We start from the raw sequence: 24555 nt of genomic DNA on the forward strand, positions 1-24555 counted from the left end.
TTAAAAGCAAATTAAGACAGACTTCACCTAATGCAACACCGCTTTGCTGTATTATAAAAATAACTTCTAAACATTTAGAATAGGGGTTTTTTTTTTTAAAAAAAATGCCGGTTGCCTGAGAGTTCCGGTTAACCGAGAGTCGACTGTATTTGCCCCGTCTTATTGTTGTGCTTCCTCCCCTACCTCTGGGATTTTTAAACGGGTTGTAATTTCTTACATTGAAGAGAATGGTGATGATCATACCACCACCACCTAGGTGCAGAATTTTTGATCCTTCGTGTTTTAACCAACCAACGACCAACAACAACAGAAAAAGATAACGACGACAACCACAGATAAAAATCCCTAAACCTTTGACAAAGACAGGCAGCCCCATTTGGGGCCATGAGAACCACTTCTGTTCTCAAAGGAAGCAGCACGTGTTTGGTGGCCAAGGGGGGGAAAATCCGAGGCGAAATTCGGTAGAGCGACATTATTTATTTCCTGACTTTTTCTTTTGCCTTTCGTCCAATTTCGGGGGACTCAAAGCGGCCAGGCAGGGAGGGAGGGTGGGATATTACTGACCATGAGGAGGAAGCGGAGGATTGCTGCTCGTTAAAGGAGTGCTTCCTAAGACTTTATGCTGCTTTTGTTTTGTTTTTTTTGGAGAGGTTGGCGTTCAATGTCTCCCACGCTGAGTAGAAAGGGAAACGCTGTTTGACAGCGAAGCAAGGTAAAGGGAATGGAAAAGGGTCAACAGCCTGATTCATTATGTGTTGGGAAGTCTTTTTAGCAGCTCTGGAACGCCTGGCGTCTGGATTTGCAAGCTGATCCTCAAGCCGCATATCGGCCTGTTGACGTTTGTGGGTGCCTAGTATGCTAAATCCAAACGGCCGGGCTGGGCGTCACCAGTCTGGTTGAGAGGTCTGGGAATCCCTTGGGACAGAGATCTTTTCGCTTTATCTACTCAGCGGAAGGTTGACACGAGCCAGGTAACCTTAAAGGCTCATCTAATACACAATCTGCTTAAATACCGAATATACATTTCCTACTGAATTCGTAGAAAAATCTGCTCAAGGTGACAGGCCAAATATGTTTCGAACTGTAAAGCAAATCAGAAACTCGACTGCTTTCCCTCCCCACCAATGAAATGTGCTTTTAGGTACGTGCATATATTCCAGATAATTGTGTCATTAGTTTCATTGCATGGGCAGAATTCAGTTTGGAAAGTGACTTATTTTCTTAGAGGAACTGTGCAAAGTTGCTTGAAAGGGAGGGGGGAGGGGAAGTCTTTTGAAAATGGCTGCAAAGTCGGCCACTCCCATGGAGTTATGCAATAGGCCATTCTCTCCATGTAACGAGTCTCAGCAGGCAGAGCTCCTAAGTCTACCCACTTGCCACTTCTTCAGTAATTGTTTTCTGTTTCTTTTGACTGATAAATACTCAAAAAGATAGGATAGAAAACGATAAGATCAAAAATAAAGCGGGGTGGGGGGGGGGGGCTTGAAGTTGAGCTGGTAGGGCACAGGGTTAGATCGATTTGTGTTGCGAATTTGTAGCGGGGCTTCCTTGTTAGACCTGCATTTTACAAGCAAGCCGTAAAATATAGAATTTGCTCGGAACATATTTGCTTAGCTTGCAGACCTTTAAGGTGAGATAACTCCTGTGGCGAAGGATGAATGAATCCTTACACGTGGAAAGTTTAAGAGTGATACCACATACAATTAAACATTGTAGAATGCCTAAAGCACAATCAATAAATACTGGGAGTGATGCTCTAATATTATTCTTGTTTAAAAACCAGGTGCAACACCAACAACTTTCTGCAATTCCTAGAAGGTGGTAGAGAAGATATACTTAAGTCCTATCCACAGCCTACCTAAAATGAAACCACTTTCCTCACCATGGCTGCCATGTGGCCTATTGCACAGAGAAGTTGAGGGTCAGGTTGAGCACAACCTCAGTCTTTTATTCTCTTTAGCCAATGTGCTGCTCAGCAAAAAAAAATTACTCATCTAAAATGCCTAATTTCGAGGAAATCTCAATTTCAGTTATATACCCAGTGAAATCAGCTGCACTTCCTCTCATTAAATACATTGTGGACAAGATTTACCAACTGCTAGCATTCATTAAGTTTCCGTTTACTTTCATTTTGATAGGAATTAAGCCACTGATTAAAAAATAACGTTATTGACCTCTTACTCCTACTTCCTTACAAATAAATACAGTTTAAATCAACAGAGCATTCTTCCTGGCAAATGCATTCAGGATAGGGTACCATTACAATATGCCAGGCAAAAGGTCGTATATTCTGCTCTTTCAGTCTGAGTGTGCCAGAGCAATTAATTTGTCATTTGGAGAGCCTTTAAAATCCAGATTCACTATCTATATCTCCCGTTGAAATGTTATAGTTCCAGCAAGCTTCAGGACTGCAGTTCTGTCCTTTCATTGGAAATATAACGCCCCGAAATCCCTGCGCATACAAGTCAATCTGTTTCGAGATGGCCCTCAACCAAAAAGATATGTCTAGCATCCTACTTTCCCTAGGGTCTTGGATTTTGGGAAGATGTATGGGCCAATGTGTTAAGTCATTAAATCGTACCATTCTCCCAAAGTAATGGTGGAAAGGAAATCCCCCCTTCCATCAACATATCACTTTCCAAGCATACCTGCTCTATGTAGTGTAAGAGAAAATCACGTCTAAATATACTACACGTAACCCTATGGGTGATGTCAATGAGATCTCGCCTCACTTAAGAATTTATACCCATGTAGGCTTAGAATAAGAAAGAACAAACATGCTTTAAAAAGAAGCAAGTAAAATGGTTTGAATTTTCTCCTATCTCTGTAGGGAGAGAAGAAAATAGCTTGACTTTAAAAAACAAAAAGGGTCTGTAGTATGCATTTGCTCCCCACCTTCAAAGTCACCCTCTCCTTCCATTCCCTGTTCCAAACCGCTTAATTAATTGATCTGTAAAATAAAGAAAAGAGAGCTATGCTCTCTTCTAACCATAGAGACTCAGATACCTGCTGCAGGTCTCGTACCTTGTGGTCCTCTTTGTCTGCCTAATTACTTCATCTGGGCCCTTCTTTCTTGTCTCTAAACATCAAGGATTTCCTTTTCAAAAACTAGAACTCGCGCTTTTGTTTTAGAGGGGGTAGAGTGGGAGAGAGCCAACAAGGAAATCTCAAAACTGCTTACCCGGAAAGGGGAAGGCATTTCCCCTCTGAATGCTACCTTGGGTGGGCTAATGAAACACTCCCTCTGCCTTCCTGAGTGAACTAGGAAACCATTATATATATTTTTTTAACCTAGGGGGGAAATATCTTTTTAAAGTTAGGGAGAGGAAGGATATAAAACAACTCCGCCCTCATTCTCAGTTCCGAAAGCAGCAGAGAAGGTTTTCTACCTGGAGAAAGGGTGGACCAGGTTGCACGAAAAGGGCGAGGCAGAGGCGCGCTGCGGGAGCTGCTCCAAGCTCTGCCTCCTTGTCTGTCGACAGTGTCCTTATTAAGACAGAGAGAGAGAGAGAGAGAGAGAGAGAGAGAGAGAGAGAGAGAGAGAGAGAGAGAGAGAGAGACCCTCTGTTGTTGAGTTAAGGATTGCTAACCGCTCTCTAATTTCGGATTTAACCTAACCCTTCGAGTGTCGCTGAAAGAAGACATGCCATGGTCTAATCTGGTGTTTGTTGTTCTGTTTCCTGTTTCTAATTGTTTGAAAGAGACCTGGTACTGAATGAGTTTAGCTGTTTGCCCCCTCTCCCAGCTCTGGGGATCATTTGTGACTTGATCCATCCCTTCCTCCCCCTAATTTCGGATTTACCTAACCCTTCGAGAGATTATCGCAGCAAGAAGGCGTTCAGTGGTCTATAGTCTGGTGTTGTTTCCTTCTGCCTGTTTCCTTCAAAGAAAAACCTAGTCCAGTTGTTTGAAAGAGACCTAACACGAGTCTAGGTAATCGCTCTCTCCCATCATTGGGGATAATTTGTGGTTTTGGTCCATCTTTTTTTCCCTTTCTTGGTTGCTATGGGTATGTTTCAGGATTGACTTCTAGAGCCTGGCTGAGTCTTGTTGCGGCGGCGTTAAGGAGAAGTGCTGATTCTCACTCCCCACCTCCTTTCCTTGTTAGATATATTGTATTAGGGAGTCTAAGGCGCTGTTAACTATTGGGAAGCTTCCTTTATTCAAATAGGACCCACCTCTTCTGCCTCGGCAGACACCCCTCCGATTGGAGTGGGTGGCCAGTAGGTGTCGCTGTCCCCCCGCTGGCCAAAGCAGAGTGGCCAGGAGCCACTCGGGGCGAGGAATGCTGTGCCAGGTCCCTTCCCTCCAGGGATCCATTAAGGCGGCAAATAGCCTCCTGGTGACAGACAGCAGCGACTCACCTTTGGCACTTGACCGTCCTACCAGAACAGGGAGAGAAAGTTGTGTCCTTGTGCATTTTCTAGACATTTTCTAGAAGGCTTGTTATTCTAAGGGAGCCTGAAACTCAATGTCGAGGAATGGCCGTCCGCTCCCATCCTCCCTCTCCATATCTAAGGGGACCTTCTACCCTAACCAGGTAGTTGGTAACAAAAACGAGGCCTAACTAGAAACCAAGGAAACAAGAAACCGCTTCAGATTATGGCTTTAAAAACTACAGAGATGCCAAATTATGGGAAGAGGCAAGAAAATATAGAACAATAATACCGCCAAGGGAGTAGGATGAGGGAATACGTGGGCTGACGCCTCTCCTGCAAGGTTGAGGCTGCAGTCAGAAACACACTGGCTGCTTTAGGCATGTGAGCCTAACCTCAAACGTTTTGATGAGTCTCAATGTTCTTGACTCACTGAAAATGCATATCTAACAAAGAGATTTGCCTGTTCTTGCCACCCCCTTTCTCCCATCCCCAACCTCTCCGGCAAAGTAACGAGTTCTCAATTATCTGAAATCTAGATTCATTTCCAGCGTATTTTAAAAGAAAGAAAAAGAGAAGAAACCCCTCTCTCCCATCTCCTCTTGCTTTCTGCCTTGAGATGTCATGCAGGAGATTATTAATAAACAGGAGGTTGGGCTGGTATTTTTTTTAATCTTCCAAGAAGGAGCTCCATCCATGCCTCATGAGGTGTTTTAATCGTGCCTTTTATACAAGGAAGGCTCGATCTCAACTTGTGAATTGAAAAAAGGGGAGGGAAAGGAAGCGTGAGAGAAATATTAAACCAAATTCGAGCTGATTGGCATAATGCAGTTTGCATTCGGAACGAAACTCATCTCAGTGAAAGTTGTGGTTCTTATAAATAAAACTGGGAAGAATGTGTGGTGGTTTATAAAAGGCAGTGCTGCACCCAGATCGATAGGATTCCTCTCGTTTTGAAAATCGCAAGTAGCTGGGGGATGTCATACAACGTCGCGCATTCCTATAATGAAGTTGTGCCTACAAAGGTGACATGAAATAGGACGTGCCAGTTTTGAAGGAAGAGAGTGGTCTTTAAATATACAGGCGAGGGCTTTGCTTTATTTATTTTTGATTAGGAGGCCTCGTTAAACGCAGGCGAGGATTTGATGTTTTACCCTTTGTCTAATTGTTCAGAAGTGTCCCTAGTTATAAGAAATTTTCATTGTATTGGGCTATTAGAAACAAGGCGGCCATTGCGTGACTTTTACAGGTGGATATTGAGGGGTCTGGGTTGACGTGAGTTCTGGCCATGTTCTAGAAGCATTCTCACTTGACGTTTCGCCCACATCTATGGCAGGCATCCTCAGAGGTTGTGAGGTACATTGGAAACTAGGCAAGGGAGGTTTATAGATCTGTGGAAGGACATGAAAGCCTTCGACAACATATGGAGGGGTCTTTTGGGGGCCTGAGGTGCAATCCGAGGTGTGGGCAGGCAGACCTGAGATGCGTGGTCATAGTGGCAGTGGGTGAGGTGCTATTTATGCCTTTGGTTTTATTGTTCCTAGCCGTCGAAGTTGGTCCCCCCTCAGGAGGCATGTGGCTGAGGCCAGGCAGCTGTCCCTTGATCTATCTCCCCATGACAGGACAGGCAGAGGCACCCGAGGTGCTGAGGGGTGGGGGCGAAGGGAAAGGGGGGAGGGAGGGAGAGAGAGGCAGAGAGAGAGAGAGAGGGCGGCGAGGGGAGGAGGGAGGCGCTGCCAGATGCAGGAGGGCCGAGGAAGTGGCCTTCACAGCAAGAGCAGCGTGCCCAGGAGTTGGGATCTGTGCGGATTGCTGGGTCCTTTCAAACGCCGCCCGCTGGTGCTGTGATTCGCAGGGACTCGGCCTCTTTATGGTAATTTTTAGCAGGTCAGGGGGCGGAGGTGTGTGTGCTTGCTTGCTTGCGCGCCCGGGTGTGTGTGTGTGTGCGTGTGCGCGCGTTAGGAGATGGGGAAGGATGGGCTCACCACTGCCAAGCCAGCCGAGCTCGGACAGAGCAGGGGCATCGGAGGCAGCGGGCGGCACTCCGCGCCTTTCTTTGCAACGCCAAGATCTACCGAGACGTCGACTCGAGGGTAAGCAAGAAGCCAGCGACTCAGGAGCGGGAGAAAGGGAGAGAGAGACAGACACACACAGAGAGAGAGCTGTGGTTAGCCATAGAAGCAAGAGACTGTATGGACCTCGAGCATTATACAACACCTAGACCGGTGTGTGTTGAGGGAGGGTGCGTCAGGGAAAGGAGGAAGGGAAGGAGAAGGGTGTAGACGCCTGCGATAACAGATCTGATGCTGACCCCCCCCTCCTCGCCTCCCACGTATGTGTATGTATGCATGCATGCATGCATGCATGCTCTGTGCGAGGTGGTCCCCTTCCGATCTGCGCCTGGCTGGCGAGCTACAGGCAGCAGCTCAGATGGTTCACGTGGTTTAATTAGTCACTGGAGGAGGTTGGGATTGTCTCAATCAACGAGGTGTCCCCCGTGTGCCATGCAAATGCATGTGCGCGCCCAGCTCGGCCGGTGAGCCACGCTGAAGCCCCACCATTTGTCTGAAATTTCATTCATTCATACATACAGAAGCCAGCCAACCCCCCCTCTCACACACACACCCAAACACGCATTTCCTAAATGTATTGTTACTATAAATAGTAAGGGAAGAAGCAATCTAATGGAGGCAGAGGGGGGAAGAGTATCTGCTCTCTCTCTCTCTCTCTGTCTTTCTCTTTCTCTCCCTCCCCCCTTTAAATGTTTTACGTGTAGCCATCTGACCACTTTTTATTGGGTGACATATCATATGAGCACTTGGGTATAGGGCACGTAAAACGGGAGCCTGAGGTAGGGCTGAACATCAACATACCATAAAGGCTGCTCGAAGAACTAAAGTGAGCAGCCAGCCAGGGAAATAGATGCTGCATAGCACAAAACGAAACCTGGCTCCCTCCAGCCTTTCTCCAAATCTATGCCTGAGCGGCTTTCGGGAGAGTTAACTTTTACCCCGCTATGCATGTAAGCAGGTAAGTCATTCAGGATGTGGCTAATTACCCAGGCATGTCCTTCAACTTCTTGGGCTTGAGATAGATACTTCTGGGTGGAAACCTGCGTGTATTGTTCCTTCTGAGTGTCGCTCCTGCATTAATTTAAGTAGATAAAGGATAGAGTCCAGCGTGAGGACTAAAAGGGCTTATTTATAAACATAGTCGAGCTATTAAAATTAAACTCCGGGAAGAAAATGTCCCTCAAATAATCTAACCTTTAAAAAGATTTTCTAGGCCTCGAGTAAATAAAAGAAAAACGCTTCCACATAGAAGACCCTGCTATAAACATCGCAGATCAAATTCATTGTCGGTCAGTAAAGAGGTATTTGGCTTAAAGCCAAGCAAGTTTAAAAATGAAATGAAATGAAATGCATTAATAATGTACGCGGTTAAGACAGAATATACAAAATGGTTGAAAATGTCTACCATACAGAAGGCTTCCCTTACCTCGGTCTGGGCACATTTTTAAAAGAGCATATTTTGAAAGGAAAGCTCCCTGAAGCCAACAGAGAAACAAACGTGTATATAGGCAGCCTCCAGTGTTTTAAACGGTACCTATTATGCAAGCTTCGGTTTTGCTCCGCCCTCTCTTTAATTATCCCCCTGCTTAGGATGAGATTAATAACCCAACTTTTGATTCTCCAATTGCTGCCTTTAATCTATCTGCATAACATGCACATTATATACATGTATGCATGACTGTGTGCATATGTATGTGTGAAACATACACGCACAGGCACACATGAATGACAAGCAAACATGCATCCTTTCCTTTTAAGGCGAGCCAAATGGCTTCTGGCATTTGAAACAGATCTTAGGAACAAAACCGAAGAAACAGGGAGCAAACTGCATATATATACAGCGACATAGGAGAATACAGGTTTGCCAAATGAGATATAGAAATAATATATATTTTTGCCAAATGAGATATAGAAATAATATATATTTTTGAGAAAAAAATGAACCTAGAGAAAATAAATCTAAACTTCAAGTAAATGTTATTTTTTAAAAAAATGCAAATATACCTTTACATATGCATCAGTATTAAAAATAATGCACGCTGGAGCCAACCGGAGCAGCAGCAGGAGGAGGAGGAGGAAGAGAGGAGAATGGCGCAGCCTTGATTATGCATAAAGAGAGAGGGGGGAGGAGAGGCGTCTGGCTGGAGCTGCCTCCGAGCAACCTGTCCTTCTTTCCGAGCCTCTTCCCAGGCCGGCAGGAATGTCTTCCCCATTGCTTAGCAGATCTTCCTCATTTGGGCTTTTCTGGGGTTTCCCCCCTGTTTTTTACCCCTCTCTTTGGTGTATTTTTAAAAAGGTTTGTTTTGTTTCTGGCTCTCTGCCCCCCCTCTTTTTTTGTCCCTTTAATTAAAACCTTCTATGAAAGGGAAGCCATCGCTCCGGGAATCTACAGTCTCTTCTTCAAGCAGCTGGATTTGCATATTTTTTTAATGCTCTAATTTCCTTGATGTATGTAAATGTAGCCGGACGTACAGTAAGACTCGAGCTGACGTCAATGGACGTGACCTCGCTGCTAAACCTTGAACGTGAAGCTGCTGGGATGAGGGAAAGCGGAGAAGCGAGGAAGAGAGGAGAGGGAAAGGAGGGAGGGAGGGAGGGAAGAAAGGAGGAGGAGAAGGAACTGCAGCTCCGAAGAGGAGCCTTTTTCGGGGGCAAAGAGAGCCAAGGAAGGGGGGGAGGAGGAGGAGGAGGAGGATGCTAGACGGAGCTACAAACAGCCAAGGAACTGTATTTGAGAGAGAAAGAAAAGACGTCGGACTCCAGCCCGGCGAAGGCAGCAAACACCCCAAGGAATCGCATCCTCCTCTGTGTGTAGCGCTGAGCCAGCCTGACCAGCTCATTAATGCAATATTTCCGTAATAACACATCTCCCAAATATATATGTATATATACATATTGTATATATGTATATATACATATTGTATACATATTGCCCTTGTTTTGTTCCTAACGAGGGATGGGAGTGCATGCATATATTGTATGTATGTCTGTGTACATGCATTCACTTCCTTCTCTTGGCAAGAACAAAACAAGGGCAACGTTTGAGTTGGTGGGAAGGATCCTCCCCAGCATCTTCTTTTCCTCTCCCCGCCCCACCCCTCTAAAATGGGGGTGCCATGAAGTAGGGCTCAGAAGAAAGGAGGCCATGCATGTTGCCCACAAAACGCCAGCAGTATCCATGTGCCACCGACAGAGGAGAGAGATGCTGCCGCGCAGGAAATGCCGATGGCCAGAGCCTACAAAGAGGAGAGAAAGGGGGGGGGGGGGTAGGCAAGCAGAATAGGCATCGGAGTACAGGCTATATGCGTGTCAGGAAAGGAAAGGAAGAGAGGGCCCCAGGGAAGCAAAGGGGGCTGCAGCCATTCACTAGGGTGCCATCGGCCTTGATTCTAGAGCTTGGGCACCGCAACCCAATCCTTACAGAGTTTTCCATGGAGTCAGGCCTGAAAGACAGTTTCTTTCGACTTTGTGCCAGTGCGAATTTAAAGACAATCTATTCGTACTGAATTAAGACTTCCACGGAAAGAAAAGATCTAAAGAGGTGGAGCAAGCAGGACAGGGCTGAAAGGAAAGAGAAGAGGAAGGAAGGGTGTTGTTGTTGTTTTTGTAGGGAGGGAATGCTCCTTCTCTTCAGTAATCATCTCTTCCTCCCCTCATTTTAGAATAATAGAATCATAGAGTTGGAAAAGGCCTCATGGGCCAACCAGTCCAAACACATTCTGCCAAGAAGCAGGAAAATCGCATTCAAAGCACCCCGACAGATGGCCATCCAGCCTCTGTTTAAAAGCCTCCAGATAAGGAGCCTTCACCACACTCTGGGCAGAGAGTTCCACTGCTGAACAGCTCTCACAGTTAGGAAGTTCTTCCTAATGTTCAGGTAGAACCTACTTTCCTGCAGTTTAAAGCCATTGTTCCACATCCTAGTCTCCAGGGCAGCAGAAAACAAGCCTGCTTGCTCCTCCCTATGACTTCCCGTCACATATTTATACATGGCCCTCATCATGTCTCCTCTCAGCAGGCTAAACATGTCCATCTCTTTAAGCGCTCCTCATAGGGCTTGTTCTCCAGTCCCTTCTCTGGACATTCCAGCTTGTCAACATCTCCCATCAATTGATGGGCCCAGAATTGGACACAGTGTGATTCCAGGTGTGGTCTGACCAAGGCAGAATATAGGAGTAGCTTGACTTCCCTGAATCTAAACGCTAGACTCCTATTTATGCAGGCCAATTTTTTTTCCCTAACGTCTGACCTGAGAGCCCTCAAGGTGTAGCCCATCCAAGCTGTTTTCAGAGGAGAATGAAAGGATTCTCCTTTGAGGGTCACCTTGATTCCGCTTCCCATCTGACCCTGTCACCATCCCTTCCCTGTGGTCTACGACAATGGCACCTGTTCTGCCTCCGTCTCTTGCAAAGTGGGTGCAAACCCACTCAGGATACAAACGAGATGATTCTTCCTTACTTCCTTTCCCCTCTCTCTTAACCCAGAAACCATTTGTCCATCCGTTGCAAAACCCTGAGGCCTCTTCCAAAGTTAGAAACTACTGGGAAGACAGTATATACCAGTTCTTGAGAGGAGAAGAACCAGGGACATGGTCTTCGCCCTCACCTGCCTGTCATATACAGGTGTGATGTGATGTGCGTGTGAGATATACGTGCGTGCATATACAAACCACGCCTTTGACAACATCCGCTTTCTATGTTTTCTGGCTAGGGAAGAAAACTGGCCGCCAGAATGGTTCTAATGCTTGGATGGCAATGGCAGCTACTGGCGAAATTGGCGGGAAAGTTGCTGCCCCTGCAGAGAGGCCTGTGCCCTCAAACGGCGGCGTGCCTCCTCCCCTCCCTCCCTCCCTCCCTCCCTCATTACCGGCTTCCCTCCTCCTCCTCCCACTGTGGCCCATATTTCTTTATGAGATGCTCATTTGAATCCCCCTTCCTCCTCCTATTTTTCCTCCGGCTCCTCCCCTCCAGCCTCCCAGCTCCCGCAGACACGCAACTCCCACGGCAGGATCCGTGGACCTCTCAGGACACACCTACAGCCCACGCTCAGCTTCCCCAAAGCACAGCCTCACTGGGGGAGGTGTCCCCCCCCCCGCCAAGCCCAATGCCTTTCTTCCAAGGCCCCCAATCCCCCTCGTGACACTGTCCCCACAATTTCATCTTCCTCTGTGGACTTCTGGGACCACACAGAACTCCACAAGGGACCATTGCGTGGCGAGTAGGCTCTTATGCACATTACTCATGTACTTCTGCCTTGTGCCAGAGCAGGAACAGACTGGTATGTCCTATTCATTGAAAAAAGCTTGCAGGCTGGCACTGTACACGTGTACATTAGCGCCTGCCCACGGTATCTTCCTCGCGTTCAACACCCCCGCGCTCTCTTCTGCAAAACAAACCCCGCTAGAGTTCATTCCTTCCTCAGTTTTTCTGAGAATGACTCGGGCTCTTGCCCTGCAAAACCCCTCCTGGATCGAAAACGTCCCGCGCCATTTACTTTAACTTAAAAGCATTAAGCGAACAAGCATCGAAGTGGAAGGAACAGAAAAGGCAAGGCAAGCGGTCAAGTCGCGCCCTGCCTTGCTGCTCAAGAGTCCTTCAGGAGTTGACAGACCTCCCCCAAAAAGGAGGCAAGGAGCTCATTCAAAAGAGGAAAGACAAGAAGAGGATGAATAGCAACAGGACAGAATTAGCAAACTTGGTTGTCTGAAAAAAGATAAGGGGGAAAAAAGAGGGAGATATGGAAGCGTCTTTGTTCTTTGCGAGTAAACGTTTCTAAACAGCAAGAAAAAATACCCCAAAGTAAGAGTCAGGCTCTTGAAGGAGAGTCACTTTAGAAAAGAAGGAAAAAGGAAGGAAAAATAAAGACAGAAAGAAAAGGAAATCCACACAAAACGTATCTTCTTCTACCATAGGGAAATGCAGCCATTGCTCCCGTTTCGGCTAGACATTTCTAATTTGTTCCGTCTGTCAGAAGAGGACTGGGAGAGGGTTTGGTGCAAATTCATTATCTCTGGCAACGCATAACGTATATCAGGAACTGAAAAAGACCGTGGCAATGGACGAACAATAGGGCTTCAGTTTGCGAGCAACAAAAGCGTTGGGGAGACTGGTTGACTTTCAGAGCACGTCCTCCTTCCCAGAGAGGGCTGGGCTAGACCTCGGACGGCCCCCCTCTCCCTCCCTCCTTCCCTCCCTCCCCCGCCCCCCTCCCGCCCCCCAAAAAACTTGCAGAGAGACTCACAGCCAAGACTTCACTTTCTAGCTGGGAGCTGCTCTGCGCGTCCTGCATTTGGGGAGACAAGTGTGCGCGCCTTCTAAACCGCCTCTTTATTTTATTTTATTTTTTGTTGGCGAACAAGGATTCATTTTAGAATCAATCCCGCCAGGGCTCATCAATGGAACTAAAACAGCCACTTCTCAAGAGAGAGCACGACATGGATGATCCGAAGCATGAGAGACTTTGAAACTGCTTTAAAAAGCAGTGTTTTAAAAGGATTTCCCCCCACTAAGTTTGGTTTCCAGTCGAAGATCGGCTCTCTCTTGTCTTTTTCTCCCTTTCTCCCTTCCCTCTCGCCCATCACTCGCTCGCTCTCGGAATGAGAAAGCACTGGGAAAAGTAAGTATGTCCGTGGACTTTCGAGGATCGATTTTTTTTATCAGAGAGAGTAGAAAAGGACGAGGGAGGCCGAGAAAGGATGGACTTTGTGAGAACTTTGTGCTACAGCTGCTCTCGCAAGACGCGTTTCCCTCTGAACGTGAACTCCATCAGTGTCTATGTCAGGTTCAGGGTAGGAGAGAGAGAGAGAGACGGAGAGAGAGAAAGAGAAAATGCTTCCCACTGAACAGGTTGCATTGTTAGGACCCCACTTTCTTCCACTAGAGGACCGATTCAGAGGCGTGGGGCGCTTTAGGAATTAACCCGAAAGCTTCTGATAGTTAGCAAATGAGTTTGAATCTGTGTTGGGAAACTTGTTGGCCTTGTAAAAGCTGCCTCGGGATTCAATAGCATGCAGAGGAGCAGCCAAACGAGGGAATCGCAGTAACAGTGAAAGTTTGAGAAGCAAGTAATAGTAACAACAATGCTTAAAAGAGTGCCAGTTGTATGCCTGTCTTTCCAAGAAAGAAGTTTCTCATAGTATTTCACATGCAGGCCTCAGGAATGTAACACCTGCTTTCGGAAAGGCTCTTGTATTAAAAGATGTATTGATTGGTAGACATTGTAAGGCTGGATGGAGGAGAGAATTGCTGCTGTTAGCACGGATTTCAACTGGAGACAGCAGACCTTTCTATAACTAACATTGGGCAGTTTAAATGATGAAAACATGTGCAATTGATCTTCAGTTAAAAAAATTTTTTTTCCATGACTAGGTTGGTTGAGACTCGGGCAATGAGCCTTTATTTTAAAGTGATGTCCAGGGGAAGGTGTCTTTGCCACCTTTATGCAGGTCGACCTGTTTACCTTGCCATTGTTTGCAGGAGTTGCTTTTACAAACCGCGTGGAAAGTGTAGCAGCCCATCATCTCCTGCTGAAAATAGTGGGCGGTATTCTCATTGGGCTTCTTAGTTTTGAAATGGGTTTTAGTTTCGAGGATACTTGCGAGGCTCCTTCGAAAGCCCTGATACATCAGGACAGTTTCGAAGAGCTCTGTGTGAACGTGAGTTAAGCTGAATGAACACCGAGGTATGTTTTTTAGTAGTTTCGAGTCGATGTCGTTGTTGGATTTGGGTCAAACCCTCCCCTTTCCCCAACTGCGTTGGAAATCGGCCTAACTTCCCCTCTCCGAGGTGCTCAGTTTACTGCGGGGTTGCCAAGGTCTCTGGGCCTTTCAGGTACCGAAGGCTACTACCGCACAGGTTGCAGTTGAAGCCGAGCCACAAGGCCTGTGTAATTTCCCTCCACGTTGTCTCCTCCCACCTCGAATACTACTCATTATAAACGCACCCAGCCTGTGAGTTGCAGCAGGAAGCAAAAGCCAGGGCAATGCATTTGTGCAACAGGATTCATTTTTTAAAAAATCACTCAAGGTGGGGGTGATGGAAAAGGATGAAATCAGGAATTCAGGAAAACGACTTGGGTATTGCTTTTTTATTTAAAATCTTTTTGTTACTTATTTAGTGTTAAATCAGTCATGTGTATATCAGGAGACTGTATTAAAAGTACGAGTGGTGGGGAAATAACACATACAAGGGCGCTTCTGGTATAGTAAATCGGAGAAAAGCGTATCTCTTTAAAGACAAGGAGCTAATGAAGAGGCGAGGGCTTTTGGCATATTTTCCAAGTGGAGGCTAGGTGGAGACTTCGGCCTTCATAAAGGAGCCAGTAGGCCAATCTCCACGCCTCGGCCTTGCCAGCCTCCCAGCCCAGTCTTGCAATGCTCTCCATTTGAACATTCACTCTCCTCTCGCTCACGTTCTGGGCATTATGCCTCGAGTTTACTAACGAGGACTCTGTTTACATTCAAAGAGAAACTGTTAACCCTTTAAATAACAGATAACACTTCCCGACTTTTTTAAATGCTGCAATCTATTTTTTTTAAAAAAAGGGGGGTCTAATTTTGGTTATCTAGCTACGAAACACAATTTACCCGAAACTTCTCCTGCAGAACCCCATGGAAATGAATGAGGGCAATGCTCAGTGCATTCATTTCCATTGAGCTTTCCGCAGATGAAGTTCCTGGAGATTGTACCTCTAGGATTCAATCCACAATTGATTGTTGGTGCCAGTGTTATTGTTGTTGTTTTCTTGTTAGTTGCTCTTGCTGTTTTGATTAGGTATGCTGCTTTAAGACATGCATTTTCTCCCTCCAGCAAACGTGAATAGTTATTATTTTAATAATCACCCCCCTCCCCTTTTTTGGTCTTATTTTTCAGAGCCAGAAATCCAGAGGTAATCATTTGATGTGGCAACTACACAAAAAGGTAATTTTTATATAAATATAAAAGATAGAAACTAATATCAGTACAGAAAATCGACCATAACAACAACGGAAACAAACCTAGAGTATATTTGTCTTTTGGAAGCATTTTCAAAATGGCTATCTCTAGAACTATTGTATATTGTTTTCAGTCCTTTACATGCCATGACTTGTGACAGTGGAGCTGAAAGAGGGACCTGTGTATTGCATGTAGAAGAAAACAGAAGGCACAGGAAAAAGCATAGCATTTTTATTAAAAAAAGAACAACCAAACAGAACATGTAATTTTATAGCGTTTACACAAGAATTGCCTTCTTCCTAGGACTAGATTGTGGTTTAGAGCTGGGCCCATAACCCTTTGTTGGGGAATTTGAGCTGTTAGGCTCAAAATAACCCAGTTAGATCTAACAGAATTATATAGAAACCCCAGATTAGAGGAGGGGGTAGCAATGGGAAGACATAACTGTGGTATATTTCCCATGAGTTTGGGTAGGCTTCCTACCTAAATATAACCCTTGAACCCTGTCGGTGTTTAGGAAGCTGGAACAGCCCCCCCCCCCCCCCCCCAGGTATGGCTACCAAGACGAAGTTCACCTATGCCCTTGTCCCTGGTAAATAGGGTATGTTTATTTCAAAGCAATCCTTTGCAGAATGCCTCGCCTTTACATCACAACCATCTGGAGGCATATAAAGAGATTTCCAAAACAAGCATGGCAATCACATCCACATCTACAGGCCATTAGTGGATGTTTATTAGAGGGAGGAACAAGGCCTGCGTAGCAGCTTGTGTTCAGATTCAGAATGTTTCAACAGTGCATATTGCTTTGCAAAAGTGCTTCTATTATTCTCAGTGAAAGAAGGTCTGTCTATACCTATCATCTATGTATGTATGTATCTTCCTATCTAGGATAAGTTTACTAGTAGGATCTACACCTACCAATATCATGGGGGTGTGAGGAGCAATTGTTCTTGGGAACCTGTATCTACATTATGAAAGGCCTTACCTGACATTTTATTAAGCTAAATACAAAAGCACAAATGGGGAATCACAAGGGACGTGTTAGGAAGCAATGATTTCTAGGTAGATGCTTTGTGCTTCCTACTCTAATACCTCGATTGAAAGCACACATAAGTAAAAACCCCATTGAAATCAATTGGCTGTCTTCTGTGTGCATTTGAATGGGATGTCCGAGGGCATGTCTGGTGCTTCCAGAGCCCTGCAAAGCGAGGGAGACTCTCTCCTTTTCTGTGACGTACAATCAGCAAGGTCATAAACGTGACACTAGTTGTTTCCATGTCATGAGGCTTACAGGATATCGATCTATAGAATGGCACAGGTGTCCCCAGCCATTGCCTCAACTGCAGTGTGAGGGAAGTCGTCTCTGGAAGAGGCTGTTTCACACTGACTTGCAAAACAGAGACGAGGTAGTCTTGAAGCGACCCAATCCACTTTTAGGATGCACTAGGCGGATAGTCGCAAAAGCCCTATTGATTTCAACAGAACATAAAGAGCCGTAATTATTTTATCAAATAATTATATTATCAAAGTAAAGAGCCGTAATTATTTTGAATAGGTGCAAATATGTATAGACATGTGTGTATGCCAGTATGTATGCTCTTTTTTTGTTTAGAACTATGGCAATCTAGAGATGTACATATATATATAGCCACATGTTCCCTGAATGTTCTTGTCCCTGATTTTAATGCATCAGCTCACAAGCCTGGTCTGTGTAATACATGCCCCATCACTCGCACTGCTGCCTCTAGCTATTGCAAAAATAACCAGGATTGGGGGGGGGGGGGGCTTTGTTTCTCAGGATCTGGCAATTCAGAGGAACTCATTAAAGTCCTACACGCTATCAGCATGGTCATATGTCCTTATACATATTGTTGTTCAGCTCACCAAAGCCACTGTAGTTATTCTGCCTTAGATGACAACAAACAAACAAACAAAACAGCAGCCTCTCTATTCATAGGAATTCTCTCCATTTTGTTTTGAGTGTGGAAAAATACAGGCATGGCCATACCATGTAGTGTTATATAAAATGACACTGATGTCATAAGTCAGGTTTAGCTCAGATGATGGCATTTTATTATGAGCATAATTAACAATATTGAAAGGGCATTCAATTAAAAAATCAGCTGTGATTTGATTACATTGTCAGCTGTGAAGGTATTATTTGGCCTATTTGGAACATTTATAGGTAAGGTCAATGTAGATAGCATTTTAATCCATTAATGTGAGGCATTGTCTTGTCAGTCCTTCTTTTTTAGAGTTCTTTCAGCTTCATGCGCGCCAATATCCATGTTTGGCCAGCAATTAAATTGGTTGCTATTTTCCTACCCTACACATGACCCCTCCCTGAGGGATCCTCTATATTTTTGCCTTCCTTGGGAATATTTTGCAATCCTGTGAGGACTGTAGGCAGATGCCCTTTCCCATGTATACATTATGTAAACACATGAAGATGGTGATGATGACTGGTTGTGGTACATAGCTCAATGGTAGATAGATAGATACGTATGTACTAATGCATCCAATTTTTGTACACCTGCAAGGAGAAAATGCTAAGCTATGCAGATGTAAGGCAGGGTAGGAAATGTGCCTGTTTAGATTCATTCTGCAATATGGGCTCTAAACCATATTACCTTATTGGACTGTATGGTGTGCTTTGTTTTATTTCACTCCTAAAAGGAGTGGCAACAGCAGGGCTTCTGATGCCTTTACGAGTGTAGGGATAGGCTCTCCTGAATTTTAAAATATACGCCTTTTATTAACTGCACCAGGAACGAGCCGTTGAAGTGCATTTATTAATTTGAATAGTAAACACCTCAGATCCCTGCCATAAGATTCATTGGTGCCCATATAATCAAGAGAGGCCTTAATGTTTGCACTTTACACTGGGAAAAATACTACTCCCAAACACGCTGCTAAATAATTCACAGGGTAATGTCCCTCCCTCTCTCCCTCCTTTTTTTTTTGGAGGCTAAGGGGAAAAGAAAGAGCGAGTGCTAAGGCTGCAGAGAAAGAAGGGGCTTTAACTATCAACACTTCCTTGACCAGTTTCTTGAGCTGGGAGGCATGGTTCGCTTTTAGCCTCGGCAGGAAGTTTGACAACCAACCCAGTAGGCATCTGGGCTTTGTCTAAACATCCACGGAAGAAATGAATGGGCTTGCAGGCGCTCGTGGCCTCCTCTCTGTAGGCAGGCAGAGAAAGAAAGAAGGAAAACCGCATGCACCCCGCATATTGTAAGGGTAAGGGGAGAGTAAGAAGAGACAAGTGTATGGGGCTAAGGAGGTAGAGGAGAGAGATAGAAAACAGCTCGAAAAAGAAGGGAGATGTTGACAAGCTGGAATGTGTCCAGAGAAGGGCGACTGAAATGATCAAGGGTCTGGAGAAAAAGCCCTATGTGGAGCGGCTTAAAGAGCTGGGCATGTTTAGCCTGCAGAAGAGGAGGCTGAGAGCCATGTAGAAATATGTGAGGGGAAGTCTTAGGGAGGAGTGAACAGGCTTGTTTTCTGCTGCCCTGGAGACTACGAGGTGGAACAATGGCTTCAATCTACAGGAAAGGAGATTCCACCTGAACATGAGGAAGAACTTCCTGACTTTGAGAGAGGGCTGTTCAGTGGAACTCTCTGCCCCGGAGTGGGCGGAGGCTTCTTCTTTGGAGGCTTTTAAACAGAGACTGGATGGCCATCTGTCGGGGTGATTTGAATGTTATTTTCCTGCTCCTTGGCAGGGGGTTGGACTGGATGGCCCACGAGTTTTCTTCCAACTCTATGATTCTTGCACCATCGCCGTAGTGGAAGCCAGCACTGGCACAGAAAGTGAGGGAGGTGAGGGGGCAGGGTTATAGTCTTCACCAGTTGGCAGGAGGGAAAACAGTGAAGCCAATGCCATTTAAAAAAGGGCGAGGAAGGAAGGAAGAAGGAGGAGGAGGAGGAGGTGGTGTTGGTGGAGGAGGAGAGAGCGAATTATCAATGCAATTACACCTCAAGCAAGCCTCGTCGCTGCGTAATAATACCCAGGCAGCCTTGGGTCTCCTTCCTTGGCCTTCCCAGTCCCAGGAAGCAAGGCCCTGCTCGATGCAAGAGCGAGGAAGGGGAGCGCCTCTTTCCAGCCCCCCCCCCTCCCCGCCCTCACCCCGCCGAGGTTGTCAGGAGAGAAACGCAGGCAAAGACGCCTCGCCTCGCCTCCCCCCTCCGCCACCGCACACACACCAACCAGCTTCCCCCCCCCCCCCCAAAACGCTTTTATCTGTCCTTAGAGAGAGATTCCTTCCAGTCTTTTGGATAGCAGAGCGATCTGCGCTAGCAAGGTAAAAGGCCGCGGGTGGAGATGTAGAGATAGAGATGGATAGGTCTACCGATTCCGCCCCCCCCCCCCCTCTTCCTCTTCCTCTTCCTCCTCCCGGGAGTTCTGTAGAAGGCGAGGGTGCCTTTGCTGGCGGGGAGAGGCCCGCCAGGTCCCCAGCTGCCTGGCTTGGCTGCCGCCGAGGGCGCGGAGGGGCCAGACTGCCCATCGCTCATGCATATCAATAGAAGCGGGGTGCACTTGAGATCGCTCGTGACATCATCATTACCTCGGCTCCCCCGCCTCCCCCGCGGTCTGCCACCTCTGACCTTGCCCGGCTGCTGCTCCACATTTTTGGGTTCTTGTTTTGGGTGTTTTTTTTATATAGCCCTTTTCTCCTTCTTTCAGACCGGGGGCGGCAGCAGCAGCAGCAGCAGCAGCGAGCCAGCCAAGCCAAGCCAGCCAGCCAGACCTGCAGCTCGGGAAACCCTGCGAAGAAGGCACCGAGGACCTGCCAGGCTGCTTCCTCCCTCCTCCAGCGCCGCCGCCGCCGCCACCCCACCCCCAAATCCGCAAGATAGATGCTGCCACCATTTGGTTAAAATAAGAATTAATTTTTTTATATAAAAAAAGAATGAGCTCTGATGTATAATCCAAAAGGATCAGAAGGAAAGAGCTGGATCTTCGCATCTCCACGGCTAGCGACGCCACGACTTTCCTGTTAGTTCTTCTGGAATGGGATTCCCCTCCCTCTTTCCCTCCCTCTCCTCCTCCTCCTCTTCCTCGCTGGAAATTGCTGTTGGCTTTACATCTTAGAGGTTAAAGACTCTTTCCTTCAGCACGACGCATTTGTCAATGCAAAATAGAGGCCTGTGGAAGGAAGGAAGGAAGGATGCTTCACTCTCTTAACAGTTTGAGACACCTCAATAGCTGGTTTTATTTGCTGATATGAACAGATGAACAATTGGTCCACTGCTGCTAGAAATTGCTTGCTTGAAAGGAGAGAGGGAGCAAAGAGAAAGAGATTGAGAGAGAGAGAAAAAAGTTCGGAATAAAACTTTGAAGGCAACTGATCTCCTTGGGATGTGTTTCAGAAGCACACACAAATACCAACGCAAGTCACAGAGGCATTGAAGGGATGCATCTTTTCAGACCAGCCTGGTGTCCTGGAGGAGGGAGTCTCTTTGCAGAAGCAACCAGGATTCTAGCAAGGAGGGGGCAGGAAGAAGCCAACCCCCCAACCCAGCCGACTTCGGATCACACGAGGGAAGCGAGTTGTTGTCTTTGGTTATCTAGCTGTATGAGTGTGTTGGTCTTCATAAAGCTAGATAACCGAAAGTAAAAACTCCTTCATGATCTTCATGCTGCACAAAGAAGCCAGAGAGTCTCCAGCAAAGGACACTACAGAGCCAGCCGGGGCAGGAATGCCCACTCCAAGAATGGCCCTTTCCTGCAGCTCAAGCAGAGAGAGAAAGAAGGAAACTGAATGACATATGTGGGTATGCATATATAAGCGTACATATCTATATGCACATATATGCACAAGATAACCAGGCACAGGATGATGCTGAGGAGTAAGCCCTGCGCGGCAAAGAGGATGTGGTGCTCATGGTAAACAAATGCATGTGCAAGTTTTTTGTTACTGTTCTGCGGGGAGGGGGTGGGAGGGAAGTGAATGCTTGAAGGTGTGATGTCGGTTGTTCTGAGCATCCTACACAGAGCTGTTCAGAAGTAAGTTCTTTTGAGTTCAGTGAGGCTTACTCCTAGAGAGCTGTGTCCTGGATGCCAGCCTTGGATAGCAGGACGGGTCTGTGCATGGAAACATTCACCTCTGCCCTTTGGGGGCTTGGATGTAACAATTTAAAGTGTTTCTCTGTGTGTATCCTTCAGCAACAGAGTGTGACAAACTCTTGCCTGGTAAGGTGTTAGGGAATCTCAGCTGTTAGGCTCAAAATGACCCTCAGTTGGGGTGATTCCCCCATACATATAGCAGAGTATCAGAAGTCAACTTCATAACCAGCAGAAACTTACCTGTAGTAAGCTGGGATAAGCTTCCATTCCTGAGGATGGTTTAGAATTGCAGAGTCAGAACTTTAGGTTCAAAATATTTATTGAAACAAAAGAAATACATTCTAGATAGAAAAGGTCTTGGAGCTACCCAGTGTCTAGCTTACTAAGTTTCATCTTCTAAAGAGGTAAAAGGGTAAAAAGTTCATGCAGCTATATTTTGCCTAGAGATAAGCAAAATGTGCATCCTCACAGGTAGATAGAAAAAAGCAGAATAATGGCGAATGGCCACATGGCCAGCTAAGGGCAATAAACACTTTAAAAGGAAGTTGCCTCACAGAATTCAATTGCTACATCATGAAAGGGGGGTGGAGACAGTGGCTAGCAGGAGGGAAAACATGCATAAGCATATGGAAAGGAATCCCTCAGCTTGGCCCTGTCTCTAGCCTAGCTACTCATTGAGGACTGGAAACTTGATGACACAAGAGACTTGTGCAGTTCAGGGATGAAACCCAACATTCATGCCTTTCAAAGTTTTGGGGTATTGAGAATGTGATTTCCAGGGGTCAGACCTGAAGGGCATCAGAAGTGAGAGTAAAATAAAATAAAATAAATCTTTGCATTGAAGAGTAAGGCTAGCTTAATCATGTTTATCTGCTGAAGGTTTGGTGGATTTTCACGACATGGGGGCGGGAGGGGGAGGTGATGAGTGATGTAAAAAAAAAAAGCGGAGAGAGAGAAGTGGGGAGGAAAGGAAACCAGTTTTCTATTCAAAATGCAAGCATAGATGCTTCTCTGCTCCGAGAGGGTTTCCTTGAGGAAGCTACTGAAGCAGAAAGACGTGATGGAGACGAGCCGGGCCTCCCCCTCGCTTGTCAAAATGTTAGAAAAGCAGCCTGTGTCTTATTCTGCGGGACTAGCATTGGAAATGAAAGTGACATTTCCTTCCAAACCCACGTGCGCGCGCACCTCCTCGCTTCTTGTGTTTCAGGATGATCAGATCTATCCAGGAAACTGCTCTGGCATCCCAAACAGAAATAATTAGGACGTATAGAGAGGGAGAGCTGACCAGAGAGAGAAAGAGAGAGAGGGGGGAAGGAGGGGAGGAAAGGGGGTGGGCACATCGGAGGGGTCTGGTCTTGCCTAATTGATTCCGTTAAACGGAATGCCTGAGATGTGAACGGCTGGACGCTCCCATTCCCACGCTCGGGGCAAGTGGCGATGCGATGGCCCGGCAGCCTATGACAGACAGCCCTGTTGGGGGTTGCCCTCGAAGAAGGGGAAGGGGGGCAGCCTCAAGTGCGCCACACCAGGCTCATCTCCATCCCTTAAGAAAGTGGAGGCATTTCCCACCCACAGCCATCTGCAGGCTCCCAAGTGGGCATCCCAACTGTTCCTTGAGCTGCAGACTGTCTGCTTCTGTTAATTCTGTAACCACAGTTTCAGCTACTCATAATAATGATAATCAAAAAAAGGTTCCTTTGCTGCTGGGGACAGCCCAGCTCACAAAAGAGAAAGGCAAAGAACTGGGAAATGTGGCTGTGCCTGTCTGAGACAAATGGCTCAGGCCTGGCATACATAGCAGACATACACACAATGTTTATATAGAAGCTGCCATTGTCATTGTTCAGGGTGGTTGGTGTACTCTCTCCGTGTGTGCAAAAGTAAAATTTAAAAGAGCTGGATTTGAAAGTGCACTCTTTGTCCTAAGGATGTTTTCTCCCCATACCACAAAAATAAGAAAACAAACAGTTCAACTCCTCCCTGATTTAAGTCAACACCCCACTAATACCTAGCTCTCAAAAGGGACATACACTTAGTTCAGTAAGATTTGTTCCTGAATTTCCACAACAATGTTATCCCAGTACATGGACTTGATTTAAGGTCTCCCAGTGAGCTGGATGCTAACATGGAATTATATATATATATATACTTTGTGTGTGTGAGAGAGAAAGAGATAAACAAGTTGCCAGGAATGGAGTGCACTTTCCATTTTGTAAAATAAAAAAAACCCCACTCTATGAAGGGTTACAAATAAGATAACCTAGGCCTGCAGGCATAAAGGATTTTGCAGGAGTCTAACTGCATAGAGTTTGCTCTGAATTTGGCTTGAATTGTGGGAAGACTCTGTTTACTAAAGGGCTGGATTTTCCACTGCTGTGCACGTGCCAGGGTTTACTACTGTAGTGGCCAATGAACAGTCCCCTTGTTTATTTCCCTTAGAAGTTCTGTTTGTGAGCCCAACCTTTCATTGTTAAGGACCTTCTGCTTTTGCTTTACTGCATGTCCAGTGGTGCTGTTTACCTAGAGCTATTGTCTACTACAATTAACATTTACATTACAAAGTGCATGCCTTTCTTTCTCAAAGAGGTTCAATTAAGGCAATAATCTGTTTTCTGGGGCATTCTTTTGTTTAGTGCACAACAGTCAATGGAGTGGACTTTCTTTTACTTTACCAAATGAACTCTTGCTTATATTTTGATCTCTTCTGTACATTTATTAAGGAAAGCACTTAAGGGTTTTCCCCCCCCCCCTTTCTGATATTATACTTCTGTGTTAGCCATTGTCACTTCAGAATTGTTTTGTACCATGCTAATGTTACATGAGTATCAATCAATAAAATGCATTTCAATGTTATTTTATTATTATTATTTATTTATCTTTCACTGATTTGACACAAATTAGGTTTTTTTTCTTTTTAGTTTTATCCCATGTCCTTCCACATCTAAAGATCTTGAGGTCATTTTAATTATAATAAATCTCATTAAGTTTATGTTTGAAAATATTTCCACCAAGACCAAAAAAGTTTGGGGTAGTAATAAGGTGCTATATCTTTAGAGCTTGGAATAGCCTGCCAACACAAAGCTGGGTCAAAGAAGTATAAATATAAT

General features: G+C 45.8%; 1 protein-coding gene and 1 non-coding gene across 2 annotated transcripts in view; both read left to right on the forward strand.

The window, feature by feature from the left end:
- The window catches only part of LOC134295913 (uncharacterized), a 66643-nt gene extending 42342 nt beyond the window's left edge, over nucleotides 1–24301 (forward strand). Inside the window, exons 5-6 of the mRNA XM_062969414.1 lie at nucleotides 15319–15366; nucleotides 20066–24301. Of these exons, the coding sequence (XP_062825484.1) occupies nucleotides 15319–15366; nucleotides 20066–20284 (267 nt within the window). The 3' untranslated portion in view covers nucleotides 20285–24301. The remainder of the gene's footprint in view (nucleotides 1–15318; nucleotides 15367–20065) is intronic.
- mir9-1 (microRNA mir-9-1) lies at nucleotides 20924–21010 on the forward strand. Its single transcript, NR_129988.1, has one exon. It is a non-coding gene; the product is annotated as a microRNA mir-9-1 (primary transcript).
- Nucleotides 24302–24555: the final 254 nt, after the last annotated feature.

The sequence above is a fragment of the Anolis carolinensis genome, chromosome 2 (assembly GCF_035594765.1).
Source record: "Anolis carolinensis isolate JA03-04 chromosome 2, rAnoCar3.1.pri, whole genome shotgun sequence".
Lineage (NCBI taxonomy): Eukaryota > Metazoa > Chordata > Lepidosauria > Squamata > Dactyloidae > Anolis > Anolis carolinensis.